This window comes from Zootermopsis nevadensis, unplaced genomic scaffold, assembly GCF_977971745.1.
Source record: "Zootermopsis nevadensis isolate Lab colony 2312 unplaced genomic scaffold, Znev_1.0 Znev_ptg000030l, whole genome shotgun sequence".
NCBI classification, from domain to species: domain Eukaryota; kingdom Metazoa; phylum Arthropoda; class Insecta; order Blattodea; family Termopsidae; genus Zootermopsis; species Zootermopsis nevadensis.
In genome coordinates, this window is record NW_028259162.1 from 18,287,122 (window position 1) to 18,310,948 (window position 23,827).

At 37.4% G+C, this 23,827-nt stretch overlaps 3 protein-coding genes across 9 annotated transcripts in view; 1 reads left to right on the plus strand and 2 right to left on the minus strand.

Moving 5' to 3' along the window:
• Positions 1-13,665, minus strand: part of LOC110831766 (dynein axonemal intermediate chain 7) — a 54,655-nt gene extending 40,990 nt beyond the window's left edge. The window contains exon 1 of one of the 4 annotated variants that reach the window (XM_087358636.1): positions 13,545-13,665. The gene's annotated coding sequence lies outside the window, so the exon portion shown is untranslated. Of the gene's footprint in view, positions 1-931; positions 1,196-13,544 lie in introns of those variants that run through there. The other 3 variants (XM_087358630.1, XM_087358634.1, XM_087358633.1) reach the window with 3 other exon arrangements.
• On the plus strand, positions 754-6,814 carry LOC110831769 (U-scoloptoxin(16)-Er13a-like). The gene is made up of 4 exons (XM_087358641.1): positions 754-905; positions 2,530-2,644; positions 4,866-5,001; positions 6,162-6,814. Exons 2-4 carry the CDS (start codon positions 2,539-2,541, stop codon positions 6,256-6,258), a joined length of 339 nt encoding a protein of 112 aa, XP_087214767.1. The 5' UTR covers positions 754-905; positions 2,530-2,538; the 3' UTR covers positions 6,259-6,814.
• A 283-nt stretch (positions 13,666-13,948) lies between the features above and the next one.
• On the minus strand, positions 13,949-23,722 carry LOC110831768 (U-scoloptoxin(16)-Er12a). Of its 4 annotated transcripts, none has more exons than XM_022068146.2 (4): positions 19,718-23,722; positions 16,699-16,810; positions 15,501-15,636; positions 13,949-14,459 (listed from the first exon to the last, which is right to left on the minus strand). In XM_022068146.2, the coding sequence occupies exons 2-4, from the start codon at positions 16,799-16,801 to the stop codon at positions 14,333-14,335; spliced, it is 366 nt and encodes a 121-aa protein (XP_021923838.2). In that variant the 5' UTR covers positions 16,802-16,810; positions 19,718-23,722; the 3' UTR covers positions 13,949-14,332. The 4 variants fall into 4 exon arrangements, with proteins under 4 accessions (XP_021923838.2, XP_021923835.2, XP_021923837.2 ...); XM_022068143.2 differs by lacking the exon at positions 19,718-23,722 and adding an exon at positions 17,459-17,603; XM_022068145.2 differs by lacking the exon at positions 19,718-23,722 and adding an exon at positions 17,343-17,566.
• Between the last annotated feature and the right edge of the window lie 105 nt (positions 23,723-23,827).

Sequence of the window (23,827 nt, forward strand, 5' to 3'; positions counted from 1 at the left end):
AAGTACTAGTGTACACCTGATGATGGTTTTATAAAAACTGAAACATGTTGTGTAAATGTTCCGAAATGTAAATCGATCAATCGATAAGGAACATGAATGATATTTTATTATCTTAATTATAAGAAATTTTAAATAAAATTATATTGTGATCGGACGGATTAAAATAGATAATTGATATAATATTCACAATATGACGCAATTACACTATCTTACTTTTTGTAGACATGGCGGCTACATGGAATCTATTGTTTCCCCTTTGGTTCGAAAGCGACAACTGAACACATGCGGAAAGTCCTTGTCGTGTGGTTAGCATTTATGCTTTGCATTTTGGAGGTCCTGTGTTTAAATCTCGGTTCGGAGACCAGCTATACAGACTGCAGTTTTTCGCAGTTTTCCTCAATTCCTCCAGGAAAATACTATGGGGGATAAATTCAATTAGGCCATGACCGTGTCCTTTCCACTTAATTTCCGATAAATTCTAACTGCTCATCAAACAGTCGATCATTCAAGCGTCCTTAAGTAAGTCACGTGTACCCATTCATCCGAATCGGCCACGATAGCTAAACTTTAACATCACAATTTACTGATTATTGATAATCATTTTCACATCTCATACAACGCTGTGTGCCTTCTGATGTCGAAACATAAATCCACTAATAAGCCGATGAGTAGAATGCAAATCCTCACGTGGACTTAAGTAGTTGTACCACTCAGGAACAGCAGGAAAACAAATCTCTTAGTCGTATTGACTCTTTTTATTCCTTCATTTTCTTAGAAGTGTAGAAGACAATTTATCGTTTTTTTTTCCCACATGTTGGTGAAGTAAACAAATCGGGTAAGGTTTATAAAAGGCGAACACGAAACAATCTTGACTCATCTGGTCGATCATCGCAGTCAAACAACAGGTGAGATTAGCTGTAGAGTTAATTACATTACTGTAGCCGTCCAGATACATGATCATTTATCTGGAATATTATTCAGTTTGATTTCTATTTTCACGCGTTTGTAAAACGATTTCAGACGTTTGGCGATGGTTAATGGATCCTCCGGTCTGACCATTTGCGCGCCGCCAGACGACCAGAACTATATATAACACAGCTTCGTATTATTATTGTGTAGAGCTACGGTGGTCTAGCGGTTAGAACGCTGGCCTTGTAATCCTGGGATCTCGGGTTCGATTCCCGGCGGTGCCCGAATTTATAACTTGTGTTGGGCAAGGCCGTGGTCTAGGCAACACGGAGTTTTCCTCCGGGGGCTTCCCCGGTTTCTCCGTGGCATCCCATTCACACACAGAAGAAGGCAATGGCAAACCACTTCTGGATCATCTGCCAAGAACGTATATAGGTCTATTTATATAGGAACGTAAAGATAACGACACGAGCCCTTGCCGATTTTTGAAAAAAAATATTATTCAACGTTTTTCAATGGAACGGTTTATATTGACTACGAGCTCGTCCGTTCCACGAACGAGTCTCGCCCAACTTACGTCTCCAACGATTCTTTTCCTAAACTTCCATTGAAAAACGTTGAATAATATTTTCTGAAAAATCGGCAAGGGCTCGTGTCGTTATCTTTACGTTCCTATATAAATAGACCTTAAATGGAGAGACTTTTTTCTCGGGCTCGTGTCGTTATCTTAACGTTCCTATATAAATAGACCTTAAATGGAGAGACTTTTTTCTCGGGCTCGTGTCGTTATCTTAACGTTCCTATATAAATAGACCTTAAATGGAGAGACTTTTTTCTCGGGCTCGTGTCGTTATCTTAACGTTCCTATATAAATAGACCTTAAATGGAGAGACTTTTTTCTCGGGCTCGTGTCGTGCTCGTGTCGTTATCTTTACGTTCCTACATAAATATACCTTAAATGGAGAGACTTTTTTCTCGGGCTCGTGTCGTTATCTTAACGTTCCTATATAAATAGACCTTAAATGGAGAGACTTTTTTCTCGGGCTCGTGTCGTGCTCGTGTCGTTATCTTTACGTTCCTACATAAATATACCTTAAATGGAGAGACTTTTTTCTCGGGCTCGTGTCGTTATCTTAACGTTCCTATATAAATAGACCTTAAATGGAGAGACTTTTTTCTCGGGCTCGTGTCGTGCTCGTGTCGTTATCTTTACGTTCCTACATAAATAGACCTTAAATGGAGAGACTTTTTTCTCGGGCTCGTGTCGTTATCTTTACGTTCCTATATAAATAGACCTTAAATGGAGAGACTTTTTTCTCGGGCTCGTGTCGTGCTCGTGTCGTTATCTTTACGTTCCTATATAAATAGACCTTAAATGGAGAGACTTTTTTCTCGGGCTAGTGTCGTTATCTTAACGTTCCTATATAAATAGACCTTAAATGGAGAGACTTTTTTCTCGGGCTCGTGTCGTTGTCATTACGTTCCTATATAAATAGACCCTAATACGGATTCTGAACCGCTCCGACCGGGGCCAAGCCAACAGATTTACGTCTGGCGAAGGCACATACACGAACAGCGCAGTTAATATTTGTTTTGAAATTAATTCTATTTGTGTTGCAGACAAACTTCATGATGCGGTCCTACATCTGCGTATCCATAATGATGGCCTCAATAATCCTGATGTACACCCACGTTGAAGCACTTCAGGCAGAAAAATTAGTGCCGCCGAACCCAAGTAAGTATTTTCCGACGTCATTAATTTTTATTTCTTATTATTCCTTGTTTCGCTAATAGCCTGTTATTATCTGAACATGCATATTTTATACGATCTCTCCATACTATTTAATAGTCTGGAAATTGCTGAATTTGTTATACCTCGTGGTTTCTGCTGTAAACATTCTTTTAATACACCCCAAATGCAAACACAAATTTGTCGGTGTATTAAAGAAATATTTAATCTTGGATATTTTTTATAATCCTTGCATGACAAGCGTGCTATTTGATATATCTTTTAATCTGTGTCCCCATTCGACGCATATCATATCATTATCCAACGCCTTGTCTTCTAATTCAGTCTTCTCGCTAAGGACCCTGATTTGTGCCATGTGTGGCACAAATCCGTTAATGGTTTTGTTTATTCACCCATTCTCCTGTTAAATGGACGTAACTCCTCGCAATATTCATCCTCCATGTCCTCTACAATCTTGACGTACCTTATTTCCGCTTTATTCGCTGATGATGTCTGTTGACACATCTCAGTATGCCATTTTCTGTTCTTTACTCTTATAAGGCAACCTCCTAATCATTTCGGTTTCGTTCTGCAAATTTTTATTTCCTTCATTATCCTAGTTACAAAAACCAAACTCAGCTTATTTAAATTTTCAGATAAATGCCTTATCTGTAGATCATGTCCGCCTGTGACCTTAAGTCTGTCTCGATTAAAAACAATGTTGGTATTATAACACGTAGCCCTGATGATGGAGGCATTACGCACTTCTGAAACGTCGGACAAAAATTATATGACACTTCACGGCGTAATGTCCCAGAAGGAAGTCGGTCGATGTTCGATCGCTGGTCCAGTGACTGAGATAAACTCATTTATCGGACTCCGCACCTAAAGACGAGGGCAGATTCGGTCATCGAAACGCCTCAGAATAGATTCTATTGTGCTGTTTTCCATTTGGTCTTGGCTGGTGTTTATTTTTCCTTTAATGTCATTTGTTATTTCACTGATTACACTGTGTTCTTCATAGCAAAAGATAGGTTTATTTCACACACTAATTGATATTGATTTCTTCTTTACGTCACTTGAAACAACTGAATTAATAACACTTGAAATAATTTTTCTCCGTTAGTTCCCCTTCATTTCGATAGTTTTGAAATCACACTTGTTTCATTGTCCACTGCACTCACGTACGAGGTGCGATCAGAAAGTTTCAAGACTGCGCCTATAAAAACCCGTATACTTATCTCAGGTATTAAATTCATCCATCACCCTCGAAGTAGTTCCCCTGGGAGTGAACACAACGATCCCAGCGCCGCTCCCAAGCCTGGAAGCATCCCTGGAAATCTTTCTTTGTCAGCCTGTCAAGCACCATCTGCGATTCTGCCTGAATCTCTTCTATCGTCTCAAATCTCCTTCCCTTTAGCTGAATTTTCATCTTTGGGAAGAGGAAGAAGTCACACGGCGAATAAGGAGGGTGCGGGATGACGGCCATGGTGTTTGAGGCCAAAAACTGCCGAACTTTGAGGGCGGTGTGCGCTGGCGCGTTGTCATGATGCGTCGCATGTGGAGTTCTTCCTTTAGAATCAGCTGACAGGTCCCATAGCCTATCCCAACAATGTCGCACAAGTCGTTGATGGTACGACGTCGATCTTCGTGAATGGCCTGCCGAATCTTCGTAACATTTTCGGGCGTTGTGCTCGAAGATGGTCGTCCAGAACGCTCGTCATCATCGACAGAGGTTCGGCCATTTTTAAAACGTGAATGCCACACAAAGGTTTGTGCACGACCCATTGCGGACTCCCCAAATGCTTGCTTTAGCATTTCATAGGTTTCCGTAGCCGTTTTGGCGAGTCTTTGGCAAAATTTGATGCACACGCCATTCCGAAATCGCAGGAGGGTCGGTGTAATGCACTACCAAAACGCCCGTAACTAAGAAACAAATGCTAATTCGATGATGCCGGCTGGCACACTGATTCACTATGAATGTAGGCCGCACCCCCTAAAGGCAGAAGCTCGTACTACATCCAGTTCGCCCGCTATTGACACAGTCTTGAAACTTTCCGATCGCACCTCGTATTATAACCTGCAAGATCTCGTCCTAAAATGCCAGAGACGAGTGTTTCCATTTAGTTTCTTTGTGTGCAGGAGAGATGTGAAAAACCAGTACAAGTGATTCGAAATTCAACAGTCGATCAATCAGTCATGTTAATCAGTCGATTGATAATTCCAGACCACCCCGGAAAGTGTTACGATGACGAGACTAATGCAGCCTACGGAGTTGGCGAGACTTGGAGCAAAACAGGGACCTGCATCCGTTACAGATGCAAAACGGGACCGGACAATAATTTCATTATCGATATCAACGGGTAAGATGAAATCTATAATTCACAGGAAACAGTAGCATGAAACAGTTTCTTGTTAAATCTGACACAGAAACTTAAAATCGGAGGTAAAATTACAGAGACTGGGCAAATCTTCTACCGTTAACCCAATGCTCTAACAATCTCTTTATTCACGAATGTCGATTGTGGTCTTCTTGGTTTTAACTTCTGAAACCATCTACGAGATTACACAACGTCATTCTAGTAGACCACAATCGACATGAATGTCTTCCTTGAAAAGTCAAAGTACGTGACTTTCCCATATAAAATACTGTTTCTATTAAATGTCCCCCTCATGTATCGTTTCCTGTTTTATTACACATCTGCTTTAACTTGCCCGTATCTACAAAAATATATGGTCATTCAATTAATGTAGTATTGTCAAAATATTTAAATTAAGTGAACTATAATGCATAAACATGTATCTTGGAGACGACTGTTTCGAAGATCGAGGTGGGTTTTGTTAAAATGTACCTTAGGGAAATTAATTTTGGTCATTAACTTAAATTGCATTAAACTGCTTCAAGATTCATTTCAGTATTACTATCTTTAGACGTCTTTGGCTGTTATGACAAAATTACCCAATTAGCTAGTTAGAAATAGAGTTAATAACCTTATTAATAAAAATAATTTAGTAATATATTTCTTATTTCCGTCTATACACAAAACTTAGTTGTTAAAATTGGTGTTATTAAAGTTAAAATTTAAAAACTTAAAATTTGGCGCTCTTCATCGCTATTACGATGTTACAATTTTAGCGCTCATTATTTTATTTCACAACATGTTTCGATACTACCGTATCATCATCAGGTTCTTATCGTTATTTTTATCTTTAAAACTAATGTATATTTTATAATGCAACTATCATTGATTTGTTTGTTTTGTAGTTTTCATTTTTGTAGGTTGTTTCTTTTTACTACAAATTTAAAAATAATTTGTTAATTAGTAGGCCTTCTATATTAATTAGACAATGAGTCATTTACTGATTATTATAAATAGTAAGTTAATTATGAAGCCTGCTATTAAATTAATTTGTCAGCAAGTTAGTGAGTTTACTGTTGATTATGAAAATGATGTTAACAGCTCAACAGTCACTGTCCTTGAAGTACTGAGATCATTTGTTTCCCTTTTCTTCTCATACGCAGATGCAGCCCTGTAAACGCAAGCCCTCCCTGCAGAGTCGTCAGTGGGAAAAGTGACGAGCCCTTTCCAGCGTGCTGTAACACTATCGCCTGCGACTAATCGGACCTACGACACGAAGGGAAAACTATAATTCTTGTAAAATACTGGAAAATTCTACTTCAGTCCAGCGACAAATTGGTTTTCTTCTCCTAAGTCACTTCATAACTCAAACCTGAAATCCGAATTTGAATAGAGGAATTAAACTACGGATAGGATCGCTCCGACAATCCTAGTGCCAATGCGTCTATTGTAAACTAGACCTTACGTTATTGTTGTATTTGTTTGTAATTTTCGAAGGTTATAACAAGATCTGAGATGAAATCTACAAATTTGACGATGGGATTTGAATAAATTGCCAAATTCTTATCGTCCTGGAGGTCATAATGCGACCTTAAACTACGTGCGAGCCACACGAAGCTATTCTAGCCGTACCATCAAATACTAAACCCACTCAAAAAACGCCTAGGTCGACATTTAAGGCGATTTAATGTGGAGAATTTAACTGATTAGATGATAATACATGGATGATGAAGTGACTAAGATATTTTCTAGCAGCATGCTTGTAAATGTAGTCTATTGTAATAAAATATATATGTTATTAAACGGGGAAATATTATTCTATGGCAATTTATTCCACTGAAATCTTAAACTTCGGCCAAATTAAAGTATTCCTATCATATTGTCAGACACTTATTTTTACAAGAAAGCCTAGTTCACAGCTAGAATAGGTGGTGTTCACATTACGAAATTCAAATTCAAAATATTTCACTTCGACACCAGCACTTTCAAAGATTATTTTCTGAGTGGTCGTCTGTCTTACTTGATGCTGTCAACGCGTTCCTGTCTAATACGTTTTTTCATAAACGAGGTTCTGGAAACCGAGTACTGGCAGTGTAACATTCCGTCTGGCTTTGATTGTACTTTATTGGCGTCGTTCTGCCGGTAACGTGAATTGTAACTGCACAGAAGACGTCGAACTGAGATTACGAATATTAGTTTCCTCAAACAAATAAACAAACAAACAAAGAGAGAAGCAAACCAAGGACTGGCATCCGAGTGCACGATAACTTCCTGAACTCGAACTTGGATTTGGGGTCAAACAACCTCAAAATATTATGTCATTGCTATTAATTTTCAAATACAAATAAATTTTTTTTATAAATCTGGCAATGATCTGTTCCTTTCCTGTTAATTTCATCTATCGTAAAGAAAAAGTTTTATGATCAACAAAATTCCCATTCTTTTTGTGACCTACACCTTAAAAAAATAAAAGACAAACTATGAAGGAAGCAGATTTCCGGTTGCGATGTCAAATGCCCGGTTCCTGGTTCCAGTAATTTAAATGTAAGAATGACATATGTGACACTTACTGAAAGACGGAGAATCAAACATCTATGTTTTGTCTACTTGCAAGTATTACGTTCCGTCTGATTTGTTCCTAGCCTGTTGAGCTGACATGCACGTGATTTGGGATTAAGAAAAAAAAAATTCTTGCCCCCTCGTGGAAATCGCATACCCGCTCGTTCAAACCATTAAATTTGCAATTACGTAATTTAGTGTTTCTATTTGTCGTTTTGGTAATTAACTTTCACTTAAGAGAAGTGCGTAGGTCTGCTGTGTTTTAAAGCTACCGACTGAGTTCCTGTTCGAACCGTCTTATCACACCTCGATAGTACAATCAGGCTTCAAGGAAGACTAAAAACAGAAGTCAGTAATTAGCGTGTCCCTTATTGCGAACGGCAATAAATCTCGGTCTCTATCTAGAATCGACCATCAGAGAGTACAGAACAATTGACGTCTGTGAAATGATCATGGCCAAATTTAAGCTCACGTCGTGTTTTTTCTCAGTTTTCATAGTCCTTCATACGTCGGTGGATGCTCATTATGACGAGGATTTGAGAGTTGTGTATTCTCACCCAGGTACGTTATTTTAATAGTTTTTTTAAGCTTATTTTATTTTATTTTATTGTGGTTTATTTAACAACGCTCTCAACAACTCAGATTAGCGTCGAATGGGTAGTAGTTTACCGACGTTTCAGAGGCCCTTGCTGCCTCCATCACCAGAGCAATAAATGATATAAATTAGCCGATAAACCTCCCGCAAATGTAAGTCATAATTAGCATAAAACTGATTTCAATTTCCTTGTAATATTCAAACCTTTCTTTCCTTCATGTAAGTTACAATATCGGACTGATTTTTTTTAAATAATGTTTCAGTATACGATTATTAACCCAAAGCTCACCTAAATAATATTTCAAAATTCAGTTTCTGTCTCAAATAAAACACAGCGTGTCTCCGTTACAAATATTAATTGCTTAATGTTGTTTACTATGCAGTAACTATTGAGTAAGTTAAAAGGATAGCAGAATGTCGTAGGTAGTTCGGCGCTGAGATACACTGCTGTGGCAAGGAATAAATGTCCTGCGTCAGAAAGGAATCACTTTAAAAATACCTGTAAATGAGACAACGAGTGAGTAGCCTACGAGAAGACAATGTCATACGGACATCAGAGTCATCGACCGACAACTCGCTTATACGCCAGTCGGTGATAACAGTGATTTAAGTTCAGCAGAATGTAATAGATCAGGCAGCCACATTGGCAAAGTATAATTATGTATGATATCGAATAAGGCGGTCGAAAACTTCCTTTATATCGGAAGTAATAAAAATTACGCTGTCGTTAGAATTGAAAAAAAAAAATTTTCTTCACCGTCGTTCATGTAGGAACTCTTAAAATAGGACGTATCTATGCGTTATTTATGGGGTCTCGGGTTCGATTCCCGGCGGTGCCCGAATTTATAACTTGCGTTGGGCAAGGCCGTGGTCTAGGCAACACGGAGCTTTCCTCCGTGGCATCCCAACAATTACTCCATTCACACACAGAAGAAGGCAATGGCAAACCACTTCTGGATCATCTGCCAAGAACGTATATGAACAGGTCCCAGTCCGAGAAAAGGATCGAAGGATCCTGTTCGTAATGTCGCCAACCTCCTGTAAGGAGACGGTGTAATAAAGACGAAGAATGCGTTATTTCAGACGACAGCAGACATTTCGATGACATTCTTGAGCCAATCTATGAAGTGATCCCTCTTTGAAGATGACACTGTTAAGTTACTTTTATATTCGTATAACTGATTCACGTTGCAGCGAGTACATTTAAGTATGTCATAGTCAGTATAGTAGAGTTTGTAAGGGGGACAAAATTGAAACCTAAACTTATGTCGCAATTTTCCAGCGACTGTTTTCGTGTTTATTCTGCATAACTTTCTTCCGAGTCAAACAAACTACAATAAACAGCCTCACATTAGTCAAGCTCCTGCCCTACGTACAATAACGCCTTCGATGTCGGCCCGTAAGATTAGCATTGTTCCAGAACACCCCGGAAAGTGTTACGATGACGTCACTAAAGCAGCCTACTACGTCGGCGAGACTTGGGAACAAGGAGGAGAGTGCGTCCAGCACAAATGCATCCAGCACAAGGGGAAATTCGTCATTAGTACTTCCAGGTATGACACATTACAAGTTTATCCGTACTTCAACAGCCCTAAAACAGCAAAGTTCGAAACGACGGACTGAGAGAATAATTAACTAACAATCTGACTCAACGATTCAACAGCTCCCTGGTAGGCCTAAGAAAAGTCATCTTTCATTGTACAAATTCTTAAACTTTACAGTAAATTATTATTGCGAAGCTAATTGCATTCCAATTACCACTCAACAATAAATCAGAAACAATTTTCCTTGCATTTTAAAAAAATATTTAAAACATATGTACCAGAAACCAACATAAAATTTCTGATAAAGTCACACAGTGCCACAATTTTTCGAATTTAGTTAAATAGTTTTGAGGTTATAAAACGCAGACAGACGAACTGACAGATCTTACCGTTTTTTTCGTGGGTTCTGAGACGAAATAACAAAACGTTATCTTCTTAAATAAGTAAACATATAAGTAGATAAATAATTAAACAAATAAATATGTAAATTAATGAATATATAATAAATACGATAACTCAAAAGTTTTAACACCACTAACAGGAAAAATTGCGTTCTAACACGTCTTGAACCAGCTACACGAAATTCGCATCTCATATTTTGAATCCGTCTTAATTCCACATCTCCTTCATCAACAAAGAGACTTCATTACGCATTTCTTGTGTCCTACACCTACAAAAGTTGCTTGTAAGTTTAGCAAAGTATTGAAAATGCCTTCCAAATGTGATTATTCATTATGATTTCAGATGCACTGACACTTCGAAATTCGAAAATGATATTTATTGCTGGATTATGGAGGGAGATATCGCCAGTTCATATCCCAGCTGTTGCCCGATAGTTCTTTGTGCCTAGTCGGAGTTATCAGGCTAAGTATAGGCCTGTACTAAGAAAGAAAGAAAGAAGAAAAGAATGAAAGCAGAAAAGAAAATATCTGCACGCAACTGAAAAGCTTAAAGGAAATAAGGCGACGTTCTATTTTTAGAAACTTGTGGAAATAAGTAACTATTAAATAATTTAAAGTGTTGGAATATAAAACCACGTTCACAAATGTTACAAATGAGGGGATTAATGTTGTTGTTTACATCAGACGAATTTTGCTAAATCAAATGACAAAGATTTTTTTTATTTCTTTCAAATTATCCCCTTCCATAACAAACATTTTAATATGTCATGGCTCACAAGAACTGCAATATTAAATGAATACGTGCCGGAATAATAGCGAAATATTTCCTGAATTGTTCTTTCGATAAATATACGATCGATAAGTCGCTGTTAATAAAATCGAGATGTTTGTTACTCTCCATGAACTTCTGCAGAGATGAAATTACTGCAAATAAATAAATAAATTCACACAACTTTTGGTAAGTATTTATGAAACATATATAAAATATCACTTTCTACGTTCTAACTTATTTATACGTTGTTATTCGTTAAGATAAACTACTGTATAACGTCTTTGAAAATGGAGTTCGATTCTCGATATAGAAATTCTTCTCTTCGTTAATACGTTTCGACCACTTTTTGGGAACATTCGACTCCTATCGAACAAGTAAAGAACAGCAGACCGTGGATATGAAAACTCACATCCATCGGTGTCGAGTTCTAGAAAACTTGAAACTTTCACATCAAGGCGCTTAAGAATTTACTCTATGGAACAGAGGCCTTCCTGATAAGCCAACAGTAGCTCATCTGGCCAATAAATTATATGACGTTTACAAAACCCCAATGTTCATTGCCGTATTTACAACAGCCGTCAACCAAACCTTGTTCTGATAACAACAAATATTCTGATAAGGTGTTCCTATAAGATATATTTTAATATTATAGTCTAATATACATGTAGGTCTCTAAATATGACCCTTCCCTTCGGACTGAACTATACAATGGACGTAGAATCGAATAATAAATCCAAAGGAATCATATTGGTTTCGGGGATTAATACTGAAGCACTAATGTTCGTAGCCCTGATAATGGAGGCAGTATGACCTCTGAAACGTTGGTTAACATCGACCAGACTACACAGCGCAACAACCCAGAAGACAGAAATCTTCATACTCATCGCCCTGATGATGGAGGCAGTATGACCTCTGAAACGTTGGTTAACATCGACCAGACTACACAGCGCAACAACCCAGAAGACGGATATCTTCATACTCTGATGACGGAGGCAGTATGACCTCTGAAACGTTGGTTAACATCGACCAGACTACACAGCGCAACAACCCAGAAGACGGATATCTTCATACTCACCGCTGTGAGAACCTCAAGTCTTACATGTAAGAGAAGATTCCACGTGTTTAGTTCTCTTAAGAAATTCAAATCATCTTCGAAGAAAGAGGCGAACATAACTGGAATATAAATTATACGGTCCCCCCAACATTTGTAAGCAAAATATTTTGGATTCACTAAAGAAAGTTTGTGGCTACGAAAGCTACAAGGCACAGAATTAGTTTCATATTCGGTTTGTCTCTTGAGTGTAACAAAGCAATGGAAAATTACTTTGTGGAATGAGACGCGTGAACTCCATGAAGGCAAGAACGGGCAGGCATTCCTTTCTAACCGCACTGATTGGCAAAACCGCAGAAAACTCCGGATGACAGTTACAAAACAGCAACTACGCGGCTGCAGGATACTCTTATCAAGATACACAACAGCCATCAAGAAGTGATGTTCACAAATTGTGATAATGAGTTGTACAAATTTCGGGTTTGTGAGGGATGAAATACAATACAGAATCACAAAGGAACAAACTGATTTTCGGAACAGTAAAGAGTTTGGTTTTCTTTGAGGTACGGACTGAATTATTAAATAATAGTGACCGCAGTATTACGTCAAGGAGCCACCGAGGCGACCTGACGACGGAAGTGCCTGCGATGAACAAGGCGTCCGTCGAGGCTTGGGCGATCGACGCGACCGTGACGACTTTTGCAATCGTGGCGACCTGGCGATATACGCGAGACGCTAAATTCTTCTTCAATGTTTCAAAAAATTGACACATTTCATTTTAGTGTGACTCAATAAAGGTCTGCTCGTAATATGCTATAGGAGTCTTAATTCCAGTAAAGTTAACTGATAACAATTCCCTTTTTGATCTTAATGCTTTAATTAGAACGTGTGCAAAAAGTAAATGACACTGGCTTTCGGGAAACAACAGAAAACCTATGGGCAAATACTAATTAGTAATTACTATTAACTATAGAAAGCGGCTGTTCTATGCCCAATGTTTGTCCAAATAGGAACATAGACTTTCAGAAGTTGAAAGAGTGCGGGTTTCATTTCTTGATGTCACTTGATTAATTAGCGATCCCCGCTCGAGTGTACTTGGAAACAAAAACAAATGACTGCATTCAAATTAATCGAAAAAACATAACATCGTGCGAATAAAGACATAACAGTGTAAATAACTTATGCCTAATCAATTATATCTTCAATTATCTCTTTAAATACAATTCCACAGACATTACTCCATAAAATTAACAGACAGAAAATTCGTGAAACAAAAGTAGGATTTGAGGTTATGACGACGGTGATTACGAAGATGGCTGACTGTCATCTGATTGTAGCGCCACGTAGTCTCGTAGAAATTAACTAATATTTCAGATTTCCTTGGCTGCCTCCTTGTAATTAAACGAAACAAACTTGTGGTTTTCTTATTCCGTAAACAAACAAGTCGTTTGTCCCAAAGCCTACCGCCCCCACCCGAGGACAAAGACAGCTAACAAACCAATTAACTCATCGCCCTAAAAACTATCGATACACAATACATGCTTGTGTTCTACTCAAATACAGTAACAGAAACCCCGAAGACCTCTGATGGGTGGAAATAAAGACCAGTATTAAAATAAATTACCTTCACCACATGGCTGCTTGCGAGTGTCTGGCCGTCACCACTACAGGTAACCTTGTGATTCAGGCAGACAACCTAAGACCACCCCAGCACGGGATATTGATCGGAAAGGAAAACATTTGAAGTTTCGATCGCTCGCTAGTTCACTCGGCCTTCGCCCGGACCGAGGTCGCCACCATACTTAACCCTATTTATCTACCTACAGAGTGTGTGAGAAGTAAGTAGGCATTGAGAAATGGTTATAACCTCTATATTTCCAATGCAAAGATATTATTTAATGCCTACTTACTTCCCATCCACTCTGTACATATAGTGGTCGACCTATTCCAAATTCTTTATATAACAAGAGGCTCGATGAGATGTGGAAAAACTGCAAACCTGTTTAAAATTAAAATAAAAACCAGAAGTATATTGCGCTTGGAAGTTTTTATTAATGGATTCTACAGTACATATTCAGGAGACAAAGGGGGGAGAAGAATTATGTTAATTTTATTTATTTACGAATTCCACAGGGTATTTAAGACGACAGTGCTGAGAAGAACGTTTGGTTCTGAGGCACATGAAACAACGAAGGGACAGAGAACATCGCAAGTGTTGCAGGCCTGCTCTTCATACGATGGTGATTAGAGTTGGCAGAACACGTACTGCAGTTGTAACAACTTACGGAAAGAGACCATAAGAAACTTAAAAGTGTATGGGAGAATAATATTAAACGTTATCTCGTGGTAAGAATTGAAAGTTCTGAGTAAATGGTTGTCACTGCTCAAGGAAGATTCTGTACCACTCGGTCGTTAACGGGGCTCTATAATTCCTCCACGGCTTTGATTCGGACACAAGGGTTTCGGACAGCAGTCCGGGAAAGCAGAGCCAGAATCTTCAACAACTGTGCAAGGTGGCTCCACTTTCACAAACCCGCATCTGTAGCGATCACAAGACAAGACAAACACATCACAACAGCGCCTTCGAAAGACCTCTGGTTCTCACGAAGGCCAATATGAAGACGGCCACCTTCTGGGATGATGCATCGCGTAGTCCTACATAAATTGACAGACGTTTCAGAGACGCTTACTACTTCCATCGTCAGGTTCTTTCAGAGGTGCTTACAGTCTTCATAATTATGTTGTTTCGGGGGTGTTTACTGCCTCCATCATCAGGTCCCTTCGGAGGTGCTTACTGCATTATCATGGCACTACACGTCACAGCATCCCAGAAGACAGTTTTCTTCACTTAGACTAACTAAATGCTGTATTTTATTAAAATTCAAATTCATCACAGACGCCATTACTACATCTGCATGAACTTGTGAGGTGGGAGACATTTTTTTAACTTTTGTTCCGGCAGGAGCCTGATATTTTGCGTGATGATGATAAATGTTTTAAAAAAATTCGTAAATTCGATTAAGATTGTCTTTACATGTCGATCGTGATAATGTGTGTTTATTTCAGCTCTGATGTGAAATGATGACGTGAAGGTCCACATATAAGTTACAATCTGATATTAAGCGAAAATCACACGCATTCCTACAAACTCTGCACGAACCAATATTATAGGTTATCAATTACAAATATGGCGCATGCGCGAACCTATTCGATTTTATCTGACTACCTTCAAGAAATGTAACTATGCTCTGAAGTCGATTGATACCTGTCGGGTTTATTCTTATTTATTTGTTAATTTAGATATAGTATTTAATGACATCTTCAACAGCGTCGAATTACAAGGCTATCAGTCGATGATTGATTGGAAAGGAAGAGCTAATGACATAATTTAAAGCTATATCCCGACATCTGCCTGGAGGGATGAGAGGAAACCACGGTAAAACTCAGAGTAGATGGTCTCAGGGCTCACATTTGAACCCCGGACCTCCGGAATACGACAGTCCCAATCCGCTGTTTGACAAATAATGAATCTGTTTACATGTCCGCACTACATTTATCTCTTTGAATGTAAATTAATTACCCTGTTAACGAAATCCTAAACTTGTTTTCTCGCCAGGTGGAGCAGCTGTACTCCACGCAAATCGTGCCGATGCGCCACTTCTCGCCGACGGCGTATGCCCTCTCGGTTTCAGGGTCGTAACACTTACCGGGATGGTCTGCGGGCAAACATCAGTCGTGACATCTCTGAGTACTGTACAAACACACAACAAGTACAGAAATCCCTTGACAACCGCGGAATTTCATTTATGAAACAAAATTGCCATCGTTGGCAAACGCTCGTTAAAAGCAGGTCTAACAACTTACCAAACTATAAGTATCTGCAAAAATGAAAGATACATTGTAAGGGAAATATAAGAATTTGTCTCACAACGACACGTATAAATAGCAATCCGGAAGCTAGAAAACTTGTGAGGGAAGCCGTTAAAGCCCTACACCAGCAAATATGGATCTCTTGCTGCAGAAATACTGCATATAAGTAAGATTTCAGATTTTCTAAGATGGTACGCCGTGCAGTCTGATAAAGATGGCTCAATGTCGTTTCAGATGTACTTTCTGCTGCCATTATCATCTCCGTGATGACAGAAGACGGTCATATTCAAACTGTACATAAATCCGCAGATGGCGAGAGATTTATGTAGAAATATTTAATAAAAAGGTGGGTGACGTCATGGGGATGTGAAAATCTCAGCTGCAGTACGAGTGTGTACACACTGAACGAAAAACGTTATCAACTTGCTTTAATTTCTTGGTATCTGTTTCTTTTTCCCATGTCAGAAATGTGAACTTCTATAAAGCGACAGAGTACAATCATAATTACATTTTCTGTTAAAGGCGATAGGTTTTGAGGTCATGTCCGACAATTTAAGATACCAGAGAATATCGATTGCTTTGGCTGTAAAGTTATTAATCTGTACGATTCACTGTGTCTCGAAATAAATGGGACGATTTACAGGAAAACAGATATTATAAATTATTCTCTCATTCATGTTACGAATTTTGAAACGTATTGGTTGAGGTCAGTCACGCGTCCTACGTCATAATCGCAAACTATCCTGCACAACTCGTTAATTGACCTCGATCCGTATCCAGTATCGTTTAAAGCAAAAATAGGTATAAAATGCATGAACAAATTATTTTCATTCTGTAATAAATACTTATCACAACTTTAACCAGACCACGAGTTTAACATGGTGGAACGGACAACCTTTCCAGCTTACCTGCATTTGGCTCCACTATCATCATAGCGACAGCTCCCTCTACCGTGGATGGAAACCATATCCCAGAGATCACAAATATGGGCAGATACAGGCAAACCTGCATGTTGATTACCTACAGTAAGGACAAATGACAATTTAAAGTGAACATGGCTGAAATATACCGAGTTTTCTTATCTATAACAAGAATAAAAAAGTTTTGAGGTGTTTCGCATGTTAAGGGCTGGAACTTACAGACTTCGACAAAAAGAAATGTCCCGTAGATGTCTTCCTGTTTTCAATATTGCCTAAATATTCGACCTGACATGATCTTCTCTTTTAACACACAGTACTAAAAATCTTCCAGTGAATATATACTGTAACGTGAGTCTGAAATGTGATTAAATTAAGATTCTACTTCGATACAATTGTTACTTTAACACAACAAAGTTATAGACTATCCTTCAGGATTGTTGTCAGATAAAATTTTAAGTTGAAAATGTTCACACACTTTAAAGGAAAGTGATTTACGAAACTTGTAATCACAGTTACAAGAAATACGCAGGTAGCAATTTTCTGTCTTGACGAAATTAGATAATTGTAAGCAAGCACACTTTCTGATTGACTTAGGTTATAATACAGGTTATGGAGATACAGAAATACCTTACAGAGCTTTCTTGGTTATGGTCAGCAGAAACTGTTCAGATTATAAGGTTAACAGGTATCCGCGCTAGTACTTTTTTGAACGGATGCCTTCCTTTTATGGCTTCAGCACAATACGTACCGCTCGTGATGCTTCACGCTGGCTCAATGCTGAGCGGAACAGTCTGTAAATACTGCATCCAAATGCTCACATTTGTTCATTCTGCAGGAAGTAGTCTTGGAACGGAAAGGAGCGGGTGCGTTATCATAGTAGCCCACTTCTACTGTGCGACTTACATAAGGGGGACTGGCAGAGGTTAGTAGCACACGCTTTGCTCAGTAGTGGTTATGCTCAGTCCGCAACGAACACAGTCAAAAATCACCACATGCCGGAAGTGACTGACGATGACAAACACCTCCAGTCGAACCAATCCTCTGGTTGCCGCGTGTTCATCTGTGCTGTCAGAGGAGCCAACCATACACTCCCAGATATAAATTCTAGTTCCTTTGTGCAAATTTAAACGTGTTTTGGCAAAGAAAACTTTGTTACTTTCTTTCTTACGTCAGAATTTACTATTTAATATTTTGTGCTTGTATTTCAACCCGCATACTTTTTATCCTCACGCACGAGAAAATAGTAGGAACAACTCACCAAATTACTTCTTATTAGGCGTTCTTCTCGTTCTAGCATGAGTGAAAAACGCCTTAAGCAAGCCTTCCACGGTTGTCGCGGTTTTTTTCTAGAAATTACGCAACCTGCACAACTCTGCAAAAGGGCAAAGCTAACCCGGAGGTGGGGCTACACCCCAAGGGTTCCTCTCATCTTCAGCGGGGCTCTTTCCTACAAAGCCTCTGGCCTCTTTGACTTGCCTCATTATGAGGATTTGCCCTGTTGATTTAGCAAGGTAATGTCCCCTACACCTGTTCCTAGCTGGGGCTTTCCCCGATATACTTGTTCTATGAGGTCCCTTTCTGGACCTTCTCTCCCACGCTGAGACCACATAAAATTTGGAAAGAGTGCTTTTCCTGCGTAGAGCTTTCACCATGATGGGTCAGATCACCACTAGGACTGCCAACCATAGGCTTTGGCCATACACGAGGCTAGCCGTACCCTCTTGGGAAAAACTCTGGGGATCTTCAGCTGGATCATACATACACTGATACAGAGACACTAAAGTTTAAATGGCAGAATGTGTCTAACAAGTATTTCAGAGGGAGTGCAAAGTAGACCTACCTCCTTGTGGTGCACCCTGGGCAACGTCTTTGATGGCAAAGTGGTCTACAAGCTTGGCAAAAAAAGGGTCAAAGATGAAATTCTATGTACCTGCCATTTGACATAAATAAATAAATAAGTATTTCAGAGTTACGAGGTTTGAATCTCAACCCGAAACAATCTGCTGTAATGGATTTTCTTGTTGTTTTTGGACAAACTATCAGATAGTACTAACTTGTCGTCATCAATGTCACGCTTACTTCACACTAAACACTATAAGCCTCCACTGAAGAATCAATTGCATTAAGTTTACAGAAATGTTTTGGCAAGAATTTGGCGACTGTTTTCAGGCAATTTCTGTACCATGCACTAAAGTACCAGCTCTTTCAAACTAAAATTTTAATGAACATTTATTCATGCAAGCATATGTACAGTAATGACACACAAGTAAATGCATAAGATACGAAAACAATTCTTCAATACTGGAATGTACAATCAGGAAAATCACTTGGACATACAATGACAGTAAATATAATTAAATATTTGCAATAAAATATAAAAAAAACACATTACTTCAAATAACTTTAGTTTAAAATCTGATACAGAAATTTTAAAAATTTCCATTCCTTACAACACTGAAATAGTTAATTAATTACTTGTAAATATACAAATCTGGTGTGCTTAAAGCAACTTATTAATGCCAATGTAAAAATCTCAGTTTTTTATGGTTATACTCAAATAACCAGGTTATATGGATTCTCTGTTACAGACAAGTTTTTGCCTAGTTCAGTACATATGTAACATACAATGTGTGCATAATTTTGATTGAGATATGTGTGTAAAGGGTGGGGTGTGGGGGACAGACTGCAGAAAGTGGTTTTGAGTGTGGGTCCAACAAACTCTCACACAAATTCTACTCTACTCTACAGAACCAGCAATATAATAATAAATTCAAAGCTACAAGTCTGCATGGATCTGAAAGGAGGATACGGCAGTAAGGAAGTTACTTATGGACCTCAACCTGCAATGTGTTGAACTTTCCTACTAGAGGAAATAAATAAAAATAAAGATGGCTGAATAATACATAACTTCTTGGGTGCTATAAGGTGAATATTTATCATGGAATATGTATCCTTTGTGAAAACATTTTCATAAGAACTATACATTTTTCCTGTACATAGTACTCACATATTTAGGCTTAATGCACCAACAGCAGCACAATTACTTTATCTTCTCACTTATGATCTCTGGTCACAGAGTAGCTGCTTGGACATTATGGCTGCCCACTGCTAGATTCAAATGAGTTAAATAATTACAAAATTATTATGGATTTAATAGAGTGGCATGACCTGATTTCCACAGAGGTATAAAAGTAAATGCACTGGCAAATTTCTTCCTATGCCTAAGCAATATAAATACAAAGGTCCAAAGGTCATATACATATATGGCTCCAGTACTAGATAAACTTGAGTGGTGAGCTGTACACTCTGACCACCTTAACTCTAGGGAAAGAGAAAGATCCCACTGCCCCAGCTGGGATTACCCTTAATGTATAATTTAAATCAAGTCATTTTATTGACTGAAATATAACAACTCTAACTGCATGCTTTAATTTTACACCAGATAAAATTTACTGTACTGAGATATAATCAAAATATTTGAAAATAAAAAGTGTATTACTTCATTAACTTTTCAGTTAAAATATTAATGTACAAATTTGAAGTAAATACAGTTTTACCAAGGTTTGCTTCTATTAGAAGGACTCAATATTAAACCTACATACCAATCAGTATATGACTTAAATTTAATGATAATTACATTAATAATTCTTCTGCATATGACATTTGAGCAAGCAAGTAAAAGTTACATTACCAGAATCAAAAACATTTTTGAAAAATAGTAAACATTTTAAAATGAGATAGCATATGTTATAATATATTCTCTTCAAATGCAACCGAAGATTACTGGTTTTACACATAAATATATATACTCTAAATCAATCTACCTATGTTGGACTGTACCTTCTAGTTCTGTTTCATGATTTTGTCCTAAATGTTAGGTCAAGTGTATATTATACTGCATAATCCATTATTCATCTCAACCACTAAATAAAATACAAGCAGCACCTTTTATGAGACACTTAGTCATTACAGACTGGAAGTATAGTGCAGGTGCTTACGTCATCCAAAAACTTTTAAGTTAGGCCTACTATTTTGGACTAGTTGGCTAATAATGTAAATAGTAAGTGTGCACAATAGTTATGATTTTCACAAATGTTTTAAATTGTGATCAACTAATCTTATAGGCATTTGATTGATTATTAAATCTAGATGTATGAAGTCCATAAATAGTTAACCTTCATAATATGATAGTATGGGATTTAAATCCCCATATTACAGCGCTATGGACATTGGACTTAAACTCTTGAGTTAACATCTTAACACGTGGCCAGCCGGACTGTATGTGAGCTGCGGTGCAAGACAAAGATTAAAACCACAGTGCTAAATGGAAATTTAATTTTACAATTTTTGTATTAAATTAAACATTCTTCTATTTCATTTAAATTTTCCTTTTAAAAATGGAAGATAAGATGGGTTTTGGTATGGATATTGTTATATGTTTAACAGTCACCGCGGAAAATAAAAAGTTCAGTTTGCAGGAAATTGTAAACGTTCAGCTTAAAAATGACAAGAGCAGGCAGGATAGATTTCTGTTCACTGATAATGTAAGACACAAAGGAAACATGAAGAAGAAGGACTTGCTCCATAGTAATATGCCTTCTTGTCGATCATGGTCTTCTGGCTTGTGATGCTTTGTAGTCTTGCAGATGGTTATCAATGTTTTTCCAATATGTTGGTAACCAACCATTAGGTCACACACTGTCACAACCAAGTAGACCAATGATACCATTTTCATTGCTTTGAAAAACTCAAATTTCCAACTATCTTCATAGAATGGGAAATGTTAGATATAATTTATTGTACAACTCAAACAAAAAACACCATCACTGTAAATAACATCCCTATATTTAACTTATTCATAAAATTTGCAATGGTGTTTTTGGTGTTCAATTGGGCCTTAAAGCCTCTAGTGCCATTCTATGCCATGATATCATTTAACTTAAAAAACTATTCTCTTTTATATGTTTACTATTTATATGTAGCCTTATTAAGAACTGTGATTTTGAACATCAATTACATATATCACAATAAACATTTAAAAAATGAGTAACTAGGCCACAAGTTGTTGTAATATTTACTCTTAAATATATCAACATGATGGGTGCCGGTACAGGCTGATGAGTCTAATCCGTGAAGAGGAGAAGAAGAAATATATCAACACAGGATATATTTATGTTCTTTCAATCTGCCTGAAATAATCTTGATTTACCAAAAGAATGCTGAATGACATTTAAATCTCGCACACGCAAATGTACACTGAGACCACACATTCAAAAACAAAAAAGAATATAAAAATAATTTCTTGTTTAAAAATTATACTGTAAATGTGTTATAGCACACAGGTAAGCAGGGTCCAAAAATTATTCTGATACAAACATTTGTTAGAATATAATAAAAATAAAAATGATAAGAAATTCAGAAATACAAAAATCATACATATTATACAGAAACATTAAAACCTGTGCCTACTTTACCCACTTTCAAACAATGGCATATGCAACAGCATACTAAATAAAAAGTTCTGAGAGTTAATACAAATGGTGCATGGAGCACCTGATCTTGGCTGACTGTACTTGAAGGCTGTGGATTCGCATTTTTTATGTTGTTCTATGACAATATAGGCCTTACTGATATCTCACCTAAGAAGTCCCAGTTCTGAATCAGAATGCAGCACCAAGAACTTCCTTCTTATTCTTCGGTAAGAATTTAAACTTCGTCACTTTTTCTTGCATTGAATTTGAATTCTCTTAGAAAAATTATATTCATCTAATCAATATGAAATGAAATAAGAGTTTTGCCCTTTATTGTATAGGCTAAGCAATAACCCTAATAAAGACAATCTCAATGAGCCACATGTGGCCCAGCTGGCTGTACATCACAGTAACATCATTAAAATGTTGAAGCTTGAGTTAATATTCAGCCAGCAGCTCTGTAGTGAGGGAATTTAAATTCCCTATTCCCAAACAATAAATGCTAATATACAATAATTAATTGACTGCTCTGACACTCTAATGAATAACTATATTACACAACAGATACATGAAACACATCCTGTTGCCTAAATCTTTGTCATTCAAACATAATACTGTCTTGTAGCCAGAAATGAAAATCCACACAAAACTTCTCACAGATATAACAATAACATTTCAGCTTTATTCTATAAATGATGTAGCCCTACCTGCATAATGTAACCCTTCAGTGGATGATCTACCAAATATTTTCTGTTTTGGAAAAGAAAACTCTATTTAAGGTGCTCTTGTGAGGATGAATGAAACTTGAAAGAAACTTATAGTGGAGAGTATCAATTTAGGTGTTACCTGAATGTAAATGTATCAAAATTATTCATATATAAATAGTTTTCTTGACTTTCTGATGTTTGATACTATAACTTCTCCTGTACCAACAAACAATTAAAATAATCTGAGACTAAAGGATACATAGGGAGTTCTGTTTTTGTTTTAATATATTCCCTGACAGCAAATCATGATTTATGCCAAATAACCAGCTCTAGAAAGGCAAGTGATGAAATCAATATTTAATCTTTGTCATCTGCTACCAAAGTTTAGAGCTTATGTAATGTTTCAAACTGTTAGTGTTCAATTTTTTTCATATGTAAACTAGTGCTAAACCAAATAAATTGTGAACAAACTATAAACATATGAAAACCTCAATTAATAATGCTATATTTATAACAACTAACCTCGCTTCTCACTACTGAACAAAATCTCTCTTGTTGTGTAGTGGCTAGATATCTTGTTTCTCACGCTTGGAGTTCACAATTATTTGTACAGATATGAAAGAAACAATATACAGTGGATTCCAGTTAATTGGGACACATCGGGACAAGAACACTTTGGCCTAATTGTGCGGCTGCCCCAATTATGTGAAGTTCCATGTAAAGAGTTAAAAAGGATTGTTCTTTAAGATTTGTCCCAAATAAACGGTTACCCCGATTAACCAATGGCCCAATTAACCGGAATCTATTGTATTTAATTTGTGTATAACTGAACATGGTCGAAACACAGCACACCAATTGCTGGCACAAGATAAGATAACCAAAAAGAATATTACTCTATATTTAAAAAGTTAACACCATGAAAAGACAATAAAAATAAAC

Bases quoted from the DNA above. Each gene is read 5' to 3' on its own strand.
- LOC110831769 (XM_087358641.1), top strand. From the start codon at position 2,539: ATGATGCGGTCCTACATCTGCGTATCCATAATGATGGCCTCAATAATC. The intron at 2,645-4,865 runs GTAAGTATTTTC...TGATAATTCCAG, and splicing joins ATTAGTGCCGCCGAACCCAA to ACCACCCCGGAAAGTGTTAC. The intron at 5,002-6,161 runs GTAAGATGAAAT...TCTCATACGCAG, and splicing joins TTCATTATCGATATCAACGG to ATGCAGCCCTGTAAACGCAA.
- LOC110831768 (XM_022068146.2), bottom strand. From the start codon at position 16,801: ATGCAGGTTTGCCTGTATCTGCCCATATTTGTGATCTCTGGGATATGG. The intron at 15,637-16,698 runs GTAAGCTGGAAA...GTTTGCCCGCAG, and splicing joins GATAGTGGAGCCAAATGCAG to ACCATCCCGGTAAGTGTTAC. The intron at 14,460-15,500 runs GTAATTAATTTA...TGATCGCTACAG, and splicing joins TTTAGGATTTCGTTAACAGG to ATGCGGGTTTGTGAAAGTGG.